Source organism: Saxophila tyrrhenica (genome assembly GCF_035928015.1).
Source record: "Saxophila tyrrhenica strain CCFEE 5935 chromosome Unknown scaffold_4, whole genome shotgun sequence".
NCBI classification, from domain to species: domain Eukaryota; kingdom Fungi; phylum Ascomycota; class Dothideomycetes; order Mycosphaerellales; family Extremaceae; genus Saxophila; species Saxophila tyrrhenica.
Window position 1 is genome coordinate 710,753 of NW_027041736.1, and position 16,118 is coordinate 726,870.

At 55.6% G+C, this 16,118-nt stretch overlaps 6 protein-coding genes across 6 annotated transcripts; 3 read left to right on the plus strand and 3 right to left on the minus strand.

Annotated features, from left to right (window-relative positions):
* Positions 1-148: 148 nt before the first annotated feature.
* LTR77_002937 (uncharacterized protein) lies at positions 149-1,805 on the plus strand (the record flags this gene model as incomplete). The annotated part of the gene is made up of 2 exons (XM_064800196.1): positions 149-550; positions 606-1,805. The coding sequence occupies 2 exons, from the start codon at positions 149-151 to the stop codon at positions 1,803-1,805; spliced, it is 1,602 nt and encodes a 533-aa protein (XP_064661535.1).
* Positions 1,806-4,020: 2,215 nt separating this feature from the next.
* PHO5 (acid phosphatase pho5) lies at positions 4,021-5,939 on the plus strand (the record flags this gene model as incomplete). Its single annotated transcript, XM_064800197.1, has 4 exons — positions 4,021-4,194; positions 4,247-4,556; positions 4,623-5,164; positions 5,220-5,939. The coding sequence occupies 4 exons, from the start codon at positions 4,021-4,023 to the stop codon at positions 5,937-5,939; spliced, it is 1,746 nt and encodes a 581-aa protein (XP_064661536.1).
* A 228-nt stretch (positions 5,940-6,167) lies between these two features.
* Positions 6,168-8,332, minus strand: LTR77_002939 (uncharacterized protein; the record flags this gene model as incomplete). The annotated part of the gene is made up of 3 exons (XM_064800198.1): positions 6,168-6,416; positions 6,468-7,695; positions 7,761-8,332. 3 exons carry the CDS (start codon positions 8,330-8,332, stop codon positions 6,168-6,170), a joined length of 2,049 nt encoding a protein of 682 aa, XP_064661537.1.
* A 736-nt stretch (positions 8,333-9,068) lies between these two features.
* SDS23 (cell separation during budding) lies at positions 9,069-10,755 on the minus strand (the record flags this gene model as incomplete). Its single annotated transcript, XM_064800199.1, has 2 exons — positions 9,069-9,716; positions 9,772-10,755. 2 exons carry the CDS (start codon positions 10,753-10,755, stop codon positions 9,069-9,071), a joined length of 1,632 nt encoding a protein of 543 aa, XP_064661538.1.
* An 840-nt stretch (positions 10,756-11,595) lies between these two features.
* LTR77_002941 (uncharacterized protein) lies at positions 11,596-12,316 on the plus strand (the record flags this gene model as incomplete). Its single annotated transcript, XM_064800200.1, has 2 exons — positions 11,596-12,154; positions 12,204-12,316. The coding sequence occupies 2 exons, from the start codon at positions 11,596-11,598 to the stop codon at positions 12,314-12,316; spliced, it is 672 nt and encodes a 223-aa protein (XP_064661539.1).
* Positions 12,317-12,532: 216 nt separating this feature from the next.
* LTR77_002942 (uncharacterized protein) lies at positions 12,533-15,816 on the minus strand (the record flags this gene model as incomplete). The annotated part of the gene is made up of 2 exons (XM_064800201.1): positions 12,533-15,490; positions 15,553-15,816. 2 exons carry the CDS (start codon positions 15,814-15,816, stop codon positions 12,533-12,535), a joined length of 3,222 nt encoding a protein of 1,073 aa, XP_064661540.1.
* Positions 15,817-16,118: the final 302 nt, after the last annotated feature.

Here is a 16,118-nt window from a genome sequence, read left to right on the forward strand (position 1 = left end):
AGCTAAGATCGTGACGCGCTTGCTCCCCGATCGGCTCACCGCGACCTCACCTCCTATCATCCAACCTACTGACTCACAATCTCCCCCGACTTAAGATACATCACCAGGCCACTCTTCAGGAAGCCGTAGCATAACACGACCAGCCATCATGGATCCAGCAACACCAGCGCCAGACGCAGAGGCCGAGCTTCAACGATTCAGAGAGCAGTGGCGGGCAGAAGTCGCCCGGAACAAGCAGCCAGAAGCATCATCAAGTAAAGATGCCAGCAAAGCCCAGACGAGACAGGAGACTGTGCCTCTGCCCACCGGACCTTCGGCTGCGGCAAGACGAAAAGATATCCAGGATCTATCCGAGGAAATAGAACCACGAGCTTACCACGACCTGCCCGACAAAGAAGAGCTTCTCAAACTTGGAGTCGAGGGCCAGGACCACGACCGAAACCCCTACAAAGAGCCCTCTACAGCACTCGAGCATTATGAGCGTGCGGTCGAGAGGGAGACCCAGGGCAACCTGGGTGACAGCATGAGGCATTATCGGAGAGCTTTCAAAGTGCGTTCCAACTTCCTCTGTACCAGTAGGTGTTGTATGCTGAGGTAGGTCACAGCTGGATGACGGCGTTCACGAAGCCTATAAGAAGAAGCACTTTCCTCCGTCATCTTTCGTAAAGCCAAAACCTGTCAACACCAATCCATCTAACGCCGCTGTGACTGTTCCTGGAACCGGCCACCACTCCCTGCATGGCAGTACTGGGCTGCCGTCCTCGCTTAGACAGCTTGTGGATGAGTTCTCTGGCTTGCGGATCGAACCTGCTCCGCCAGCGACAGACGCCTCACCCCAAGAGCGCAGCCCTCTTGCTGAGCTGCCAGAAGAGATCTTGACCCAAATCCTGACCAGCTTGGCAGTGACAGACGTTGCTTCCTTTGCTCGCCTCGCCCTCGTATGCAAACGTTTAGCCTATCTGGTGCTCACAGAAGAGTCGGTCTGGAAGAGAGTAGCTCTTGGCCAGGAGAACGGGTTTGCAGCCATGCTTTACGACTTCACCTGCGATGTCGAAGGATTCTCTCTTGAGGCTAATGACTCCATCGCTCGCTACCTGGCAATCGAGTCGGACCACAACAGCGAGGACGAGGACTCCGTGGTTCTGCCACCAGCACCCGAGGAACGGAAGGCGGCATTCGCAACCCTTACCGAGCAGCTCCTCCACACCACCTACGCATCTTCCTGGCGCCAGATGTTCCGCCTCCGGCCACGATTACGCTTTAATGGCTGCTATATCAGCACAGTTAATTACACTCGTGCCGGCGCCACTTCAACTAACACTTTGACCTGGGGCGCACCAGTCCATGTCATAACCTACTTCCGCTACCTCCGCTTCTTCCGCGACGGCACTTGCATCTCTCTCCTCACCACCTCCGAACCTGCAGACGTGGTTCACCATCTTACCAAAGAGAACCTACACTCCAACCACCACAGCGGCAGCATGCTCCCCAGCGCCGTCATGAAAGATGCTCTCCGCGGCCGTTGGCGTCTCACCGGGCCCGCCTCATCCGTACTCGACCCAGTGACCGGCGAGCCGGAGACCGAAGGTGATGTCCACATCGAGACGGAGGGGGCGGTGCCGAAATATACCTACAAGCTTATATTGACCCTCGCGCACGCAGGCAAAGGTGCGCGGAACAATAAGTTGGCGTGGAAGTGGTTCGGCAGCTGGAACCGGCTGACGGATGATTGGGGAGAGTTTGGATTGAAGAACGATCGGGCGTTCTATTGGAGTCGGGTGAAGAGCTATGGCGTTGGACTGTAGGTTGCGGTGACTGTCGTATGTATTGAGACAACTGGTTCTGATTGATGTCAACCTGCTCATCTCTGCGCATCTGCAGGACACACTTGTGGCGTCCAAAGGGCAGTATTCACCGCAGGCGACGTGTATGCCGTGATGTTCTTCTTTGCCGTTGACTGCGTCGGTTCAACAGCATGTCGCCTGATTTTGCATCATTCGCCCATTGCTCGGAGAAGACCTGTTGCGAAAGTTAGGCTAGAACCATATCTTCCAAATCACCAATGTAGACTCCACAGCTGAGTACAAGGCCGGATGATCTTCACAAGGATCACATCGCGGAAGATCGTGTGCATCCACTGCCACTGATCGAGCTATTGACCAGAGCATCGATCATCTTCGACAAAAGCAATCACGCACAACACCCAGTCATTTAACCACGAGGGCAGATGTTCACAAAGGCAACCGTCATCGATCAACGAGTGATAGCCAAGCAGCCCAGGGAAGCGAAGCATTCGGCCAATCGACTTGTCCTGATTGACGAAGGCTTCGATGCGATCGGTGGTCTTGTCCAGATCTCTTGTCAATAGCTTGTGGTGGCTATAAGCTCAAGTGGCGGGTCGCGGAGGCGGCACGCCTTCGGAGATTCTGTTCGAGAAACAACATCTCGACCTTTCGGCTCCAGCGGACTCCCGAGTTGCGGCTCCGCTGGCTCATGCGATCTACATTGTTCTGCTGTGGTTGTATTGGAGATCTTCCAGGAGAGTGGTGCTGTTGCTGCTTTCTCATGGCGCGAACTGCCATGCATTGGGACATGTATGCCGACGAATGGGTCAATCGCAACGCCCTCCGGCGTTCGCCTCCGTACCATCGAGATCCGTCCTCGCGACTTTTGTGAGGCTGCTTATCATGGGACTGATGATAGTGTTGGAGGAGATGTGGGAGTAGGCGCAGTCAGTGTTACACAAGAGAGCAGGACTTGACATTGTTCTCTCATGGGATCTGCCGATGCTTGGACTTTCATGAGGCGACTGTTGTTATTACATTACGCTTACTGAGATGCTTCTCATGTGCTACACAGCCAGCGTGGCATCCTTTGAATCCTAAAAGCGTTGTTGGTGTTTGACGGGATGAAAATCTGCAAACGCAATGTCATCCCACCCGAAGGCCAGGCACAAGCCAAAACCAGACAAGGTTTTGCCGAGGCATGCCTTAAATTCAGGAAGCACGTTGCTTGAACCATCGATTTGATTGGCTCAATTCAACCTCACTTCTTCCATCCCCAACTAGAACTGCAGCACTCCAATCTTCCTCGTCTTTTTCACGCCAGTCCACATCCCTACGGCCATTTTTACGGCCTTGGCTGCAGTCACACGCTAGTGGCCAAAGGTGTCAGCTCGCTCTCGGTGCTGCTGCTGGCCTATTGTACGCGCTTCAGCCCACGGGAGCGCGAACCTGGCAATTGTTGTGACAGCGTAGTGCGCACGGAAACGTGTGGCCGGTAGCCAAAGATATGGCACCATCAGGCCCTGCATGTCGGAGCGAACTCTGTTCGGGTGAGCTCGTGGCGGGCGATAGCGTGGCACTGTTCTACCTCTTCTGGTTCTTCGTCTTGCACCTCCGCCGGCACTGCTTCTTCGGCAGTGGAGCCTGCAGCAGCTGTCCTTGAGATGACTGCTCAAACAGATCGGGTCGCTTCTCGTGATCCCGAATGCGCTACCAATCGGCGCGCTGTAGGATTCGGCTGCATTTGCTGCGTGTGGCATGTCGACACTAGCGGTGATTTCATTTCGCACTTCCCACCCAACAGCCACGCCTGAGAGCCGCCAGTCTGTTATCCTCTGAGAGTGCATACCGAAGGCGACCTCCGCTTCCTGGCTGCCTCGAACTCTTGGCTAGTGGACGCGTGCCAAATCCCTGGCCATGACTGGCCTCTTCCGATCTCTAATCGCTCCAGATCCGAAAAAGGTTGACCCGCGCGTGTGCTAGTTGGTGGGTCGTGGCACACCTTAGGGGTTGCGTTCTAGAAGGACTCCTTTGGGCAACCTCGATCTAACCAAATCGTTGGGTGTCAGCGTATCATCCACGCGCTTGGCGTTCCTTGTGTCGCAGTGCTTAAGAGACGCCCACCCGCCTTGTCCTGCTTGTCCATTCTACCAAGTCTTCTCAAGCTCTTGCAATACACTTGGCATACCGCCGATCGTCGCTCATTGCATCTACTGCTGGTAGGCATCACGCAGCGATGGCTCAGCGCACTGCGGGAGGCAATGCTGCCTTTCACAACTTCCACAACGACTATGCTCACATTGCGGACCCGAACGAGCGGCGCCGTCTTGCTCTCGCCGAGATCGACAAGGCGCCCTTTGGCTGGTACCATGTGCGAGCCATTGTGGTTGCTGGTATTGGTTTCTTCACTGTATGTAACACCCATTCACCAATGTGTCGACAGCACGATCTGACACCCACAGGACGCATATGACATCTTCGCTATCGGAATGGTGACCAACATGCTTGGGACGGTCTTCTGGCACACACCCGAGCAAGGTGGTAGCATCCCCGAGGCCTCCGATACTGCTATCAAGGTTGCGACCTCCGGTGGTACTGTCCTCGGTCAACTGGGCTTCGGGTGGCTGGCCGATATGGTCGGCCGCAAGAAGATGTACGGCTTGGAACTCATCATCATCATCTTCGCTACGCTCGCCCAGTCGCTGTCCGCGGACTCGCCAGCTATTTCCATCGTCGGTGTCATCATCTTCTGGCGCGTGGTAATGGGTGTTGGTGCGTTTTCTCCTTCCCCTGGCTAGAAAAAACAACATGCTGACGTCCATAATTTGAACCTTGTAGGCATCGGAGGCGACTACCCTCTCTCGTCCATCATCACATCCGAATTCGCCACGACCAAATGGAGAGGTGCTATGATGGGCTCTGTCTTCGCCATGCAAGGTCTCGGCCAATTCGGCGCCGGCATCATCGCTCTCATCGTCACTGCGGGCTTCAAGGAGAGCCTGTCGCTCGCCGCATCTCCTGCCACTTGCGGTGGTGACTGCCGCCTGGCCGTCGACAAGATGTGGCGCACCATCATCGGCTTCGGTGCCGTTCCTGGCTGCATAGCCCTCTACTTCCGTCTTACGATCCCCGAGACTCCTCGCTACACCTTCGATGTCTCCCGCGATGTCGTGAAGGCCGGCTCTGACATCAAGGCATATCTCAACAATAGTGCAGAGGGTCATCCAGATGAACAGTTGAGAGTTGAGCAGATCCGTGAGACAGCTCCCCAGATGGAGATCCCTAAGGCTTCAATGCGCGATTTCATGGCTCACTATGGCCGTTGGAAGTACGGCAAGATCCTTCTCGGCACGGCCGGCTCGTGGTTCTTCCTCGATGTGGTATGTCAACTTCTCCATCCTTGCTCCGTCCATGACTATGCTAATCCATCTCCAGGCATTCTACGGCGTCGGTCTGAACAACAGCACCATCCTCGAAGCCATCGGCTACGGCTCCGACTCTGCCAGCAACGTCTACGAATACTACATGAACCTCGCCACCGGAAATATCATCCTCGTCTGCGCCGGCGCCATCCCGGGCTACTGGGTGACCGTCGCTCTCTGCGACACCATCGGCCGCAAACCCATTCAATTCGGAGGCTTTGCCATCCTCACAGTGCTCTTCTGCGTCATGGGATTCGGCTACAACGTCATCGGCACCTCAGGCTTGTTCGCCTGCTACGTCCTGTGCAACTTCTTCTTCAACTTCGGGCCCAACTCCACCACCTTCATCGTCCCCGGCGAGTGTTTCCCAACCCGCTACCGGTCAACCAGCCACGGCATCTCCGCAGCCTCCGGCAAGGTGGGCGCTATCATCGCACAAGTTCTTATTGGTCCCCTCCGCACTCGGGGCGCTACTGAGGACAATCCCTCGCCATGGCTCAACCACGTACTGGAGATCTTCGCGCTGTTCATGCTGTGTGGTTGCTTCACTACGCTGCTGATACCTGAGACCAAGCGTAAGACGCTTGAGCAGCTTGCGGGTGAGGTGCCTGGGACACCTGAATATGACCCGAGACTTGCTGTAGGCTACTCGGGGTCGAGAAGCGATAATGGATCGGATCCGGCGAACGAGGAAAAGGGACTGGGCGAGAAGGTCCTTGGAGTGGTGGTGTGATTGCAATTGCCTTCGTGTGGTAGACCTCTCGTTCGGTCGACACACTGTGGTAGATAACCCGATGTACAATGCTTTCGATCGTTCATGCACTTGTTTCAAGTTCCACACAGTCATACATTGAGCCATATCGGGTTTGGTAGCAATCTCCAGTGTCAAACAATCTTTGGTGCTGGTTGTCAGCTGGATTCAGGAAACGCTAAAGCACGTGTCGTGGATTGACGTTCAAATTCATCTATCTACCGCAATCCCTCGAACCCTCGCCAACGCAGCCGAGATTCGTCCTGAACTCACCAACGGAACAATCTCTCGCTCCTCGCCAAACATCAACGTATCTCCAGCAATCGTCATGTCGCCAGGATATTGCTTCGGTCTGCCCCGGGCAATGCCGTACTGGACCTCAACCGAGCCACAAGATTTAGCCAGTTGATTGGCGCTCATATTGCTATCTTCATGGCGCAGCAGCGGGGCATCGAAAGCCTAAGACAATATTGTCAGCAATGGAAAAGCGCAGCATAGGCGTTCACCTACATTCGCCATCTCCAGCGGGCTAAAAGTGGTATTCCTTCCGAGTCGCCAATATCCATAAAACGTATACGCCACCACAGCGACAGTAATCGCTTGCACGACAGCCGCTGCCGAAAAGTAGCGGAAGTCAGAGTGGAAGACGTTGATCTCCACGGAAGCACTGCCAGTGGTATTGTAGCTCGTCTCGAGACCGGGATCCAGTCTTTCCCGCAGCCATGCCTCATCCAGGTGCGCGGCCACGTACACGCCAGCACGGAACAGGACCTCATTGAGGCCGCTGAGAATCTCCTTGGTAGGGTCACGCCATATCGGTGCGCAGGCTGAGCCATCGTTCAGGGCTTCCCAGTTTTCAATATGCTGGAAAGCGAACCAGCTATTACCCGGAGAATGCATCGACACGCTGACATTGTCGATGTTGGCCAAGGCGGCTACGGTGGAGAATTGTAAGATTCCGGCCAGCGCTGCACCGGCGAGTGTGGATGGGTGGCTTTGGTTCGTTCCGGTGACTGCGGTGTTATTCGCTAGAGCAGAGATTTTGACGGCGCTCAAGTCGGTTGAGAGTTTGATCTCGTCTCCTTCGACGACGAGGTCGTATTCGCCGATAGCGCTGATATAAGTGCATGTTGTGTAGTTCCAGGAACCCACACAACTTTCGGCGACCGCGGCATCACTTATACCGGTGGTGATCTCGAATTTCTCTCGCGTCCCCTTTGAAAGGCCTCCCTGGACAAGGAACGCGGCTCGCTCTTTGGTCACGGCGTTGGTGAGGTTGTATATCTCCCATTCTAAAGCGGTGAGAGGCTCGGTATAGTTCTTGGAATATGACTGGGACTCGCAGGACTCCAGTGCAAGCGCCGGCGCGCGGACAGTGATTGCACACTTCTGGTATGGACACCCTTTCACTACACCAGTAATGGGTGTTGTCTCAGAGTAATCTTCGAAGACCTTCGCAAAGTCCACACTGGGACCGAAGGTCCACGACTGCTTCTCGCGGTAATCGGCCGCCCCGCTCCATGCGCCAGGAAGCTCTGGTGCCAGCGCGACAGTAAGCGGGACCGGTTGCTGAGGTGTTACAGATACGACAGATGTAGCACGCTGTAACAGTGGTCCGTCGATAGCGACGAAAGTGGCGAGGATGCAGGCAAACGCCAGGATATTGGTGTGCCGCCCTGCTGCAAGCGCCTTGTACACGTGCAGACCCATGCCCCAGTCACGATGCAATTGACCAAGCCTGTGAGAAAGCATTAGCTCGAGTCACTTCAGCAGAGGAAGAGGAAAGAGAAAGGCCAGACGTACGACGTGCCCCGAATGGCACTCCGCCACCAGCTGATGACCGTCCCCTGCACGGCAGCGAACGCCAGCAGCTTATTGCTGAGCACAGTCAACACAGCCAAGTACACCGTTGGCTGGAAAGTCCAGCTGCTCACGGGCTGTTTGTTGGACGCCGCCAGGACAGCAAAAGATGCGAAGATCTGAAGGATTGCGAACACGAGGCTTGCGACTCCTGCCAGAGGACCCGCACGTATTAGTGAGCCTTTCCAGGTATACTTCGGAGATGGCACTGTCGCTGAAGAATGGCAAAGGCTGTCTGGCGAGGGTAGGATAGTCGATGATACCGCAAATGGGACTTTTGTTGCTACCGCCGGAGGTTGGAAGGTCTGCAGTATCGTGGGCTTCTCGTCGGTAAAGAAGTCTTTCGTGTCGCTAATACGTCGCAAACCGCAGTCATCGCCGGTCCAGTATTCTCGGAGGTGATCAGAGCTGTCGCATTGACAGCCACGGCCTTGTGCCGAGCGTTCAACAGAAGATGTTGTACAGTCGTGATCCGGCATGTTCGCATGAATTTCGCGGCTGTTATGGTAATCCATGACTACGGAGGTATCTCTCGAGTCGAACCATACCTACCTTACAAAACCTTTATACCCAGATCGTCGCCCCTCGCTGTTGAGCACAGCATCGCCATGAGTAGCGACGAGGCGGTCTGGAAGCGAGTAGGAGTCTGGGACACAATGATGTGCCGCATTGCAGCAGAGCCAGCTCGTTCCTTCGCCGTCGATAAGGTTCAGGTCTCTTTCGCGATGGGGAAAATTGTGCTGGGCGGACCTCAGTAGCTCTAAGTATCTCCAATAGTGGTATCTTCAGTCCTTCCCGATTCGGTGGGCATGGCCATATTAGGTAAGCAGTACCCTGCAACATTCATGCGCTCTCCGACCTTGCATGTGGGCTGGAGTCTTCTGGCTTGGTCAGCTACTGCACAGTAAGCTGGTAGTCCGCAGGGCTGTTCGCAAGCGCCGGTGATAACGTTTAACAAGCGAGCCTGCCCAGTTGGACGCTTGCGATATTGCGATGTGGGAAGATGGCCCGTCAGTGCGCAGCCAAGTAAAGTAGCCTAGCAGCGATTCTAGATGAAGACGGAGTAAATGCTGCAGTCTCAACGCCGACGCTACCTAGATGCTACCAAAGCGCATCCACGGCGCCTCCCACATTGCAACTCAGCCCTGTGCATGCCCATGACCCATCTATCTCGTAACTTCGTCACTCTGATGCAGCTCCACCGATCGTATACGCCCCAAGACGTCATCGAAAAGTCTTGTGGTGCATCATTCACCGCCTCCCACTCGCCCCCATACTCCCACTCCTCCGTCCTGAATCCATACTCCCTCTGATAACCTCAGCACTCGGCCGTGCACCCTCCGCAAAGCTCCTCGACCGACTGCTCGAGCTGCTACGTCGTCTTCTCCGCCGAGTAGTCTCCGGGTCACCGGGAGACAGACCTGATGCCCGGGCGAGGATGTTTAGCACATCTGTGAGACTCACCACGCCGCTCAGCCGACCACTCATGTTCGCGCCAGGCATATGTGCAGCGGAAGCGCCCATGTTTGGGTTTGTGAATGGTGGGCCAGAGACGACGTGCGGCTCGCTGCCACGTGCCGAGTCGGGTCGGCCAGCTGGCGCCGTGGTGTGGGCGCTTGAATTCTGCATGCTGAAGGGCGGTACGGTAGTGTGAGGCCCCACTCCAGGGCTAGGTGGAATACTGCCAGAAGGTGATGCAGAAGGGTCGGTGATCCACATGCGGTGGGAGCGTGTGGCGCAGAGCTTGGCGACAGTGTGGGCCAGAGTGCTGTAAGGTGAGACGTGGAAGACTGGATAGGAGTCTTTGCCGTCTTGAACACCTCGTTCAGAGAGGATCACGGAGATGAAGTGGATGCAGGAGGATGAGAGGAGAGGTATGGCTGATGTGTCCGTGAGGAGCTGCGAATTACATTAGCTTTGCACCCGCAGTTTAGTAGAAAGTGTGGGGACCTACTCGAGTGTCGACATGACTGATGTTGCCAACGACGTTGCTGTGGATGTCAAGGACCGGTAGCGACGACACGCTCTCGTCGTTCATCAAGCGCAGGGCATCCGAGAGCGGCCTGTCGCCATTGATCGCAAGAACGTCCTTGGCACCGATCTCGAGCTCCTTCAGCGTTACGCCATACAGCCGCTCGGTTGCCGCAAAATTCTGGTGGTTCTCCCAGAAGAATCGCACCAGCCGTAGCTGACTGAGGATGCCCAATGCTTCGCTCGTGCCTTCCTTTGTAACCACAATGCGGTGCACACCGCTGCCCAACATCTCCATTGCTTGCGTAAGATTTGCGGTATGCGGCAGCATCATCGGCTCGTCTTGTAATCCAAGGTGGTCGTTGACTTCTCGCAGTTGCAGAGTCTCTCCGCTTCTTGCCCTTTCCCTCAACTGCGTTGCCGACTCGTCAGGCTGCGTCAGTCCCAGCACAAGCAGTAGATATGCATTCAGCTCATCGTAGCCAAACCAGCCTATTGGCGTCTTGGTCGTCCTCGACTCCCTTATCAGGACGACGTTCGGTGCGCCGGACTTGATAAGCAGCTTCGTAGTCTCTTCTATGCTCGAGTCCAGCTCCACAAAGCGCGTCTCCGCCGGGTCAATGATCTCGTGCACTTGCACTGTCCTCCAGTCCCTGCCCTTGAATCTCGCCGCATCCTCGCCGTTGGTCTTCACTGGAGGATTCATGAGAAGCTCCGTCAATGCTGCGCCTGAGAAGGAGTTGTGTCTCTGTGCTCTAGGAGAGGAAGGATGGGCCCTGAGGTTCTCGGCAAAGCTCGAGCGGTGTGACACTGAAGGTGACGATTCCTTGCGCGGGGTTTGCAGAGGGGTCGTGGTGGTGGAGGAAACGGCGGTGGAGGAGAGTGCGGCCGGTTTATGCCTCGGTGAGGTTGGTTCTTCAAGACTTGAGCGAGAGGAGCCGTTTGCGGTAGGTTGTGGTGCAGCCATTGAACCGTGGTGGACGAGGAAGTACGCGTCTTTCAATGCTGCCCGCTCAATTGACAGTCATATGACTCGGTGTTGTCCCCGTTCCTGCCCGCGACTCGGCCTGCTGCGGCTCGGATGCCCTGCGACTTCAGTGCCCGGATGATTATCGTCTGTCAGAGTCGTACAACGTTGGCTGTGTCCGTCTTGATAGCACGTGCGGGCGTGGTGATCATTCGACGAGCAATGGCAGTGTTCTGTGGTATGCGCAAGCTCCAACGTCCTCCAAGAGTTTCAGATTCGCGCTTTCCCTTTTCGGTGGCCGATCGACACCTCCCCCACTATCACCACGACCACAGGAAGGCACGAGCCTCCGGACCACAACCGAGCAGCCCTCGTTCGAACGCTCACTAATCCAGACCAACGTCACCTCCTCAATTTTGCTCGATCGACGGGCATCTTGCACGTAGACGGACAGACATCCACCGCGGCGTTCGAATCGCCAGTCGGAGTTGGACAGCGATTGCATTCCGAAGCCGCATGTTAATCTGAACGCGGCTGAGAACCTTAACTCCACCTATGCCCTTTGCAGTAGCTCCCCGCCGACCTCATCGCCGCCTCTCGTGATCGTGCGGTGAGTCAAGTCTGCTTACATATCCGTTCCATTGTAGGAAGAGACACTTGACCAGAAAAACAAAGAAAGCTTCTTCTTCCAATCCGCCTTTCGTCTCCATCAACCACACTGCGCTCCACATTCTCCTTGCGTGTGAACACCTGGCTGCGTTCCGTGTGAGCTCGAGCTGTTCTGCCATCACGACCAGCACCAACAGCATAACACATATCAAAGATCGAGGACGGTCCACGATGTCTCTCAAAGAAGCCTACAGCTTGGCCCACAGCGCAGAATGCCGTCTCGCCATGGAAGCCAACCGGCCCGAGCGGAATCTCAGATACGTCGTCGGCCATCTAATGCACTACGAGAACCTCCGCCTTCGGATCGTGGAGATGGAGCACGACATCAGCAAATCTCAGCGGGCAAAGTCGGTCGCTTTTAAAGGCACAGGTCATGTAGGGCAGACCGGACTCCGAAAACAGCCATCAACAGGCCAACTAGGTGGGAGGAAGAGTCCGCCACCACAGCCTGCAAACCACGAGGACGTGATTAACGACGACGACGACTGGAGCGGAAGCGACGAGGGTGAGGAGGACGACCAGGGCGATGATCTGGGGCTGCAGCGCTTTCCTTCGGGTTCGGCCAGACCACCTCGGCCGCCTCCGGATCTTATGCCAGATCTTGACGACATGGACGACTATGATGATGAACCCGAGTCGCCTGAGGAGCCAGACCAGGAGACGCTGGAAAGGTTGTTGCAGTCGCAGGGGAGTACGGAGATGGCGAATACGTACAATGGAGTGAAGAAATGTAAGCAAAATTTCTTCACTCAAGCTGAGTATGCCGCTGACATGACCAGGTCCATGTCACAAGCATCAGGATGCACCGACGTTTGAGAAGATGTGGGAGTTGCCACCTAGCGAAGGGCAGAAGGAGGGTGTCACTAGAGCGGTGGCGCAGGTGTGGGTATAGGCTACCACGGACGCCGGGCAGCTGATGAGAATAATGATAATGATTGAGCAACGGGAGTTTAATGGCGTAGTGAGATCTTGAGCAATTTGATGATCACCAATTGGCAGCGTCTAGGCACGACAGCTGCGGCTTCGGCCAGAAGAAAGATGGGAAGGTGGAGCTTGAGCGAGCCTCTTCTATGATTAATATGCTTCTGAAATGAAAAACAATCTCATCTCATTCCCTTCCGGGAGCCCACGACTTCATCCAAACATCGACATATCTCTCTACCAACCCAGCAGTGACTGGATCCCGCTCTGTGCCCAGCGCCGGGCAGTCTGTGACTGTTCGCGTGGTGTCAAAGGTCAACCCTTTCGGCTGCTCCTCAGCACTTGCTGATGCTTGGCTGGAGCTGTACTTCTTCCGCCAAAAGTCCACAAGCTTGATACTAGGGTTCCTCTCCGGATCCTGCTCACTCCCCTCCAGCCTCTTCAACCACTCCAACGGACTCACGACATCAAAGGCGGGCAACTTCGTCTTCTGCTGCAGCACAGGCAAGAAGTCCTTCCTCCAATCGAAAGTCGCCGGGTTCACCAGATGATACACCAACTCCGCATCCTCCTCTCCTCTCCCCGAGCTCTGTTCAGCCAATGCGAGCTCCATCACGGCCCTCGCACAGCTATCCACAGGCAACCAACTCACTCTCTCCTCCAAAGCCGGCAAGGCACCGACGGTCGACGCACTTCGCACCATCAGCGCCACGGCCTCTGTCTCGTTCCAAATCGCATTCGCGGTATCGCCGCTTAATTGTCCGATCCTCAACACCCGTGCGTGCATTCCGGCGCTGCGCATAGCGCTGCGGACGATATGCTCTGTGACCAATTTGCTCCGCCCATAGCCCGTCGCTTGAGCATGGCTAAGATCGCCAATCGCTGTTTCGGGCACGACGGCAGGTTTAGGCGTGTTTGAGGCCGTGCTGACACTACTGCAGAAGAAGAACCTCGCCGGCTCTGCCAGTCTCGAGCGTAAGCAGAAGTTGAGCAGATTGTACGTGCCGCGAATATGGTGTTGTTCGAAAGAGCGAACGCCGAGGTTGAAGTTCACCGCCCAAGCGCTGTGGATGATGCAGGTTGCTGTCGAGAGCAAGTGATCAAGGTCTTGAGGGTCGAGACCTAGGTCTGGTTGGCTGAGGTCGCTGGGCAGGGCTTTCAGCTTGGAGAGCTGAGCGGGAGAGAGTGTGATTTGGCGACTGGCGAGAGAGGCCATGACACGGGCGCCTGCGCTTGCTTGGCCGGGTGCGCGGACGAGGGCCCAAACTTCGGAGACCGAGGGGCGGGCAAGGAGGGAGGCAACGATGAAGGCGCCGAGATTGCCTGTCGCGCCTGTGACGATGACTACGTCGCCTTGAAGAGGCGGTGTGTTTGTCGGGGAGTGGTGCGTGAAGGTCGAGTACTTCTCGATCAACTCTTGCATAACGCTCAGCTCGTCTTCATCTTCCGCTTCGCCTTCGCCAGTCCGCAGCTGGTGGAGATGAGCAGCCAGTGCCCGGATCGTTCCCTTCTCGAACACAATGTTTTGGCTCAAAGTTCGTCCTTCAGGCCCGAGATCGAGCTCCTTCTTGATGGCCCGCCAGATCCGTGTCGTCAGCAAGCTATCAACACCAGCAGAGAAGATGTCCGTATCAACACTTTGAAGCGGAATCCGAAGGTCCTCCCGGAATTTGCGAAGCAACCACTCCTCAAGCTCCGGTACATCCAACCTGAGACCACCGCCTTTCTCACTACCGGCCTCGAACTTCTTATAAGCCTCCCCAATGTCGTCCGCAAACTGCTGATACACTTGAGCGCGGATGAAGGTGTTCTTGTCAGTCCTCGGATACACCACATCCGCCCCCTTAACCACCACTAACTCCTTCGGTATCCTTGAGAAAGTCTCCGCAGCCGCATTCGCCGCCTCCACAGCCGGCCACACAGCGTCCAAAAACTCCACATCGCTCATCTCCAGCCCATGCTCGCCCGACCTGAATATCAAAACCCCCGGCACAGTCCGCTCGAACCCAAATACCGCTGCCTCCCGCACCAAACTCTCCTGCTTAATCCTCAACTCCATCGGAATCGGTAGCACTTTCTCCCCATTCACCAGTCCAATTCTATCATCCAGCCGACTCAAATACTTGTAAAAATTTCCCTTCCCAGGATCAGGATGTCTCGTAAACAGATCCGCCGTCCTAAAACTATTCTCAGGATTCTTCTCGCTAAAAGGCGGCTTCGCATTACTCGGCCCCTTCGACGGCAAACCATCCAGTGCCACGCACTCGAACACTCCCGGCGCGATCTCATCCATAAGCGTATGCTTCGCTACCGGCTGGTGCAGGCGCATGTACTGCCACTCCGTATCCCCCTTCGGCCGGAAGGACGTCATGATCTGGCCTGTCTCCGTGGCGCCGTAGTTGGCGACCAAATTCACTCCCTCCGCTATCAGTCGATCGCCTAGTTCGTCCGGACAGCTGCTCCCGCCGTACAAACAGATCTTCGTCTTCGCGAGCATGCGCACGCCATCCGGTTTTTCGGCGAGGAGTTTGTACACGTATGGCACTGCGGCCACCAACTCCGGCTTCGCTACGGATAACGCGGCCATGAGATTCTGGCTCGTGATAGGGAAAGCGTAGTTGCCAAGGTAAAACGTCGCTTGTGTGTAGAAGGCTCTGAACAGCTCCATGAGGCCGTGAGAGTGGAAGAGTGGGGATGTGCAGAAGCCGCGTAGAGCAAAGCTTTTGCGGAAGTTGGCGAGGCATTGGAGGTTCGTTAGCATGATCTCCTTGGGGAAGCCGGTGGAGCCGGATGAGTGAAGGATGAAGGCTATTTTCTTGCCTTCTTTGGCGATGTCGACGTTGGAGCGGTGGAATGGTTCGACGGTAGGGCGGTCACGGTAGTCTTGCCGTTGGACGATAGGAATGTGTCGGCATCCTGGTCGGTGCTGAGAGATGGCGCTGAAGGTCGAACTGAAAGAGTCCGGCGTGATGATGGTATGGCAATCTGCGAGTTCCAGCAGACGAGCGTAGGCCGGGGGTCCGAGACGGGTTGAGAGGAAGAAGACGGCATAGCCTAGACGGTTGAGAGCGAAGATTGTGAGGATGATTTCGAAGTTTGAAGGCGCCAGAAAAGCTACAACAGGCGCCTTCTCGAGGGATGGGTCCTAAGCTCTATCATTAGCATCTTGTCAACCCTCCTGTGTTGATCTTGAATCTAAGAACGTACAGCAGCCTCAAGCCCATTCTCAACATAAAACCGACACGCAGCATCCACAAACCCATCAATCTCCCTCGCCGTGTACTCCTCAAAATCATCGACACCCTTGTGCGGATAGCATATCAGCGGCCTCTGCTCTGTCTCCGCTGCATGGCTCTTGAGCATGCCATCAATAGTAACGAATTTCTCGATCGGTGGGTGCCGTGAGAAGTCGTTGAACACAGTTGGTTGCGAGGGCGCAGCGGCCTCTCGCTCTGTTTCTGTTGCCGTCATGACGTTGTAGATTGTTAAAGGTGTGCATGTTGACGATGAATGGCGAGATAACTTGATATATGGGATCAGAGGCCGACATTCGGGGCTTTTCCTGCTGTCTTTTCCGTGTTTCCGAATAGCGCGGAAATGCTCATGTCTTCTCCCGGTGACGCTGCCGTGAGAGCAAGGTAACCACGGTTGTAACAGTCCCCCTTACTCAAAGAGTGTGAGGGTGAGGCAAGGCATACCTTTCCAAGAACAAGCGATCGCTAATCAGCCCCAGTCGCTGGGTACAAGGACAGTCCGAAAAATAATGGATCGAT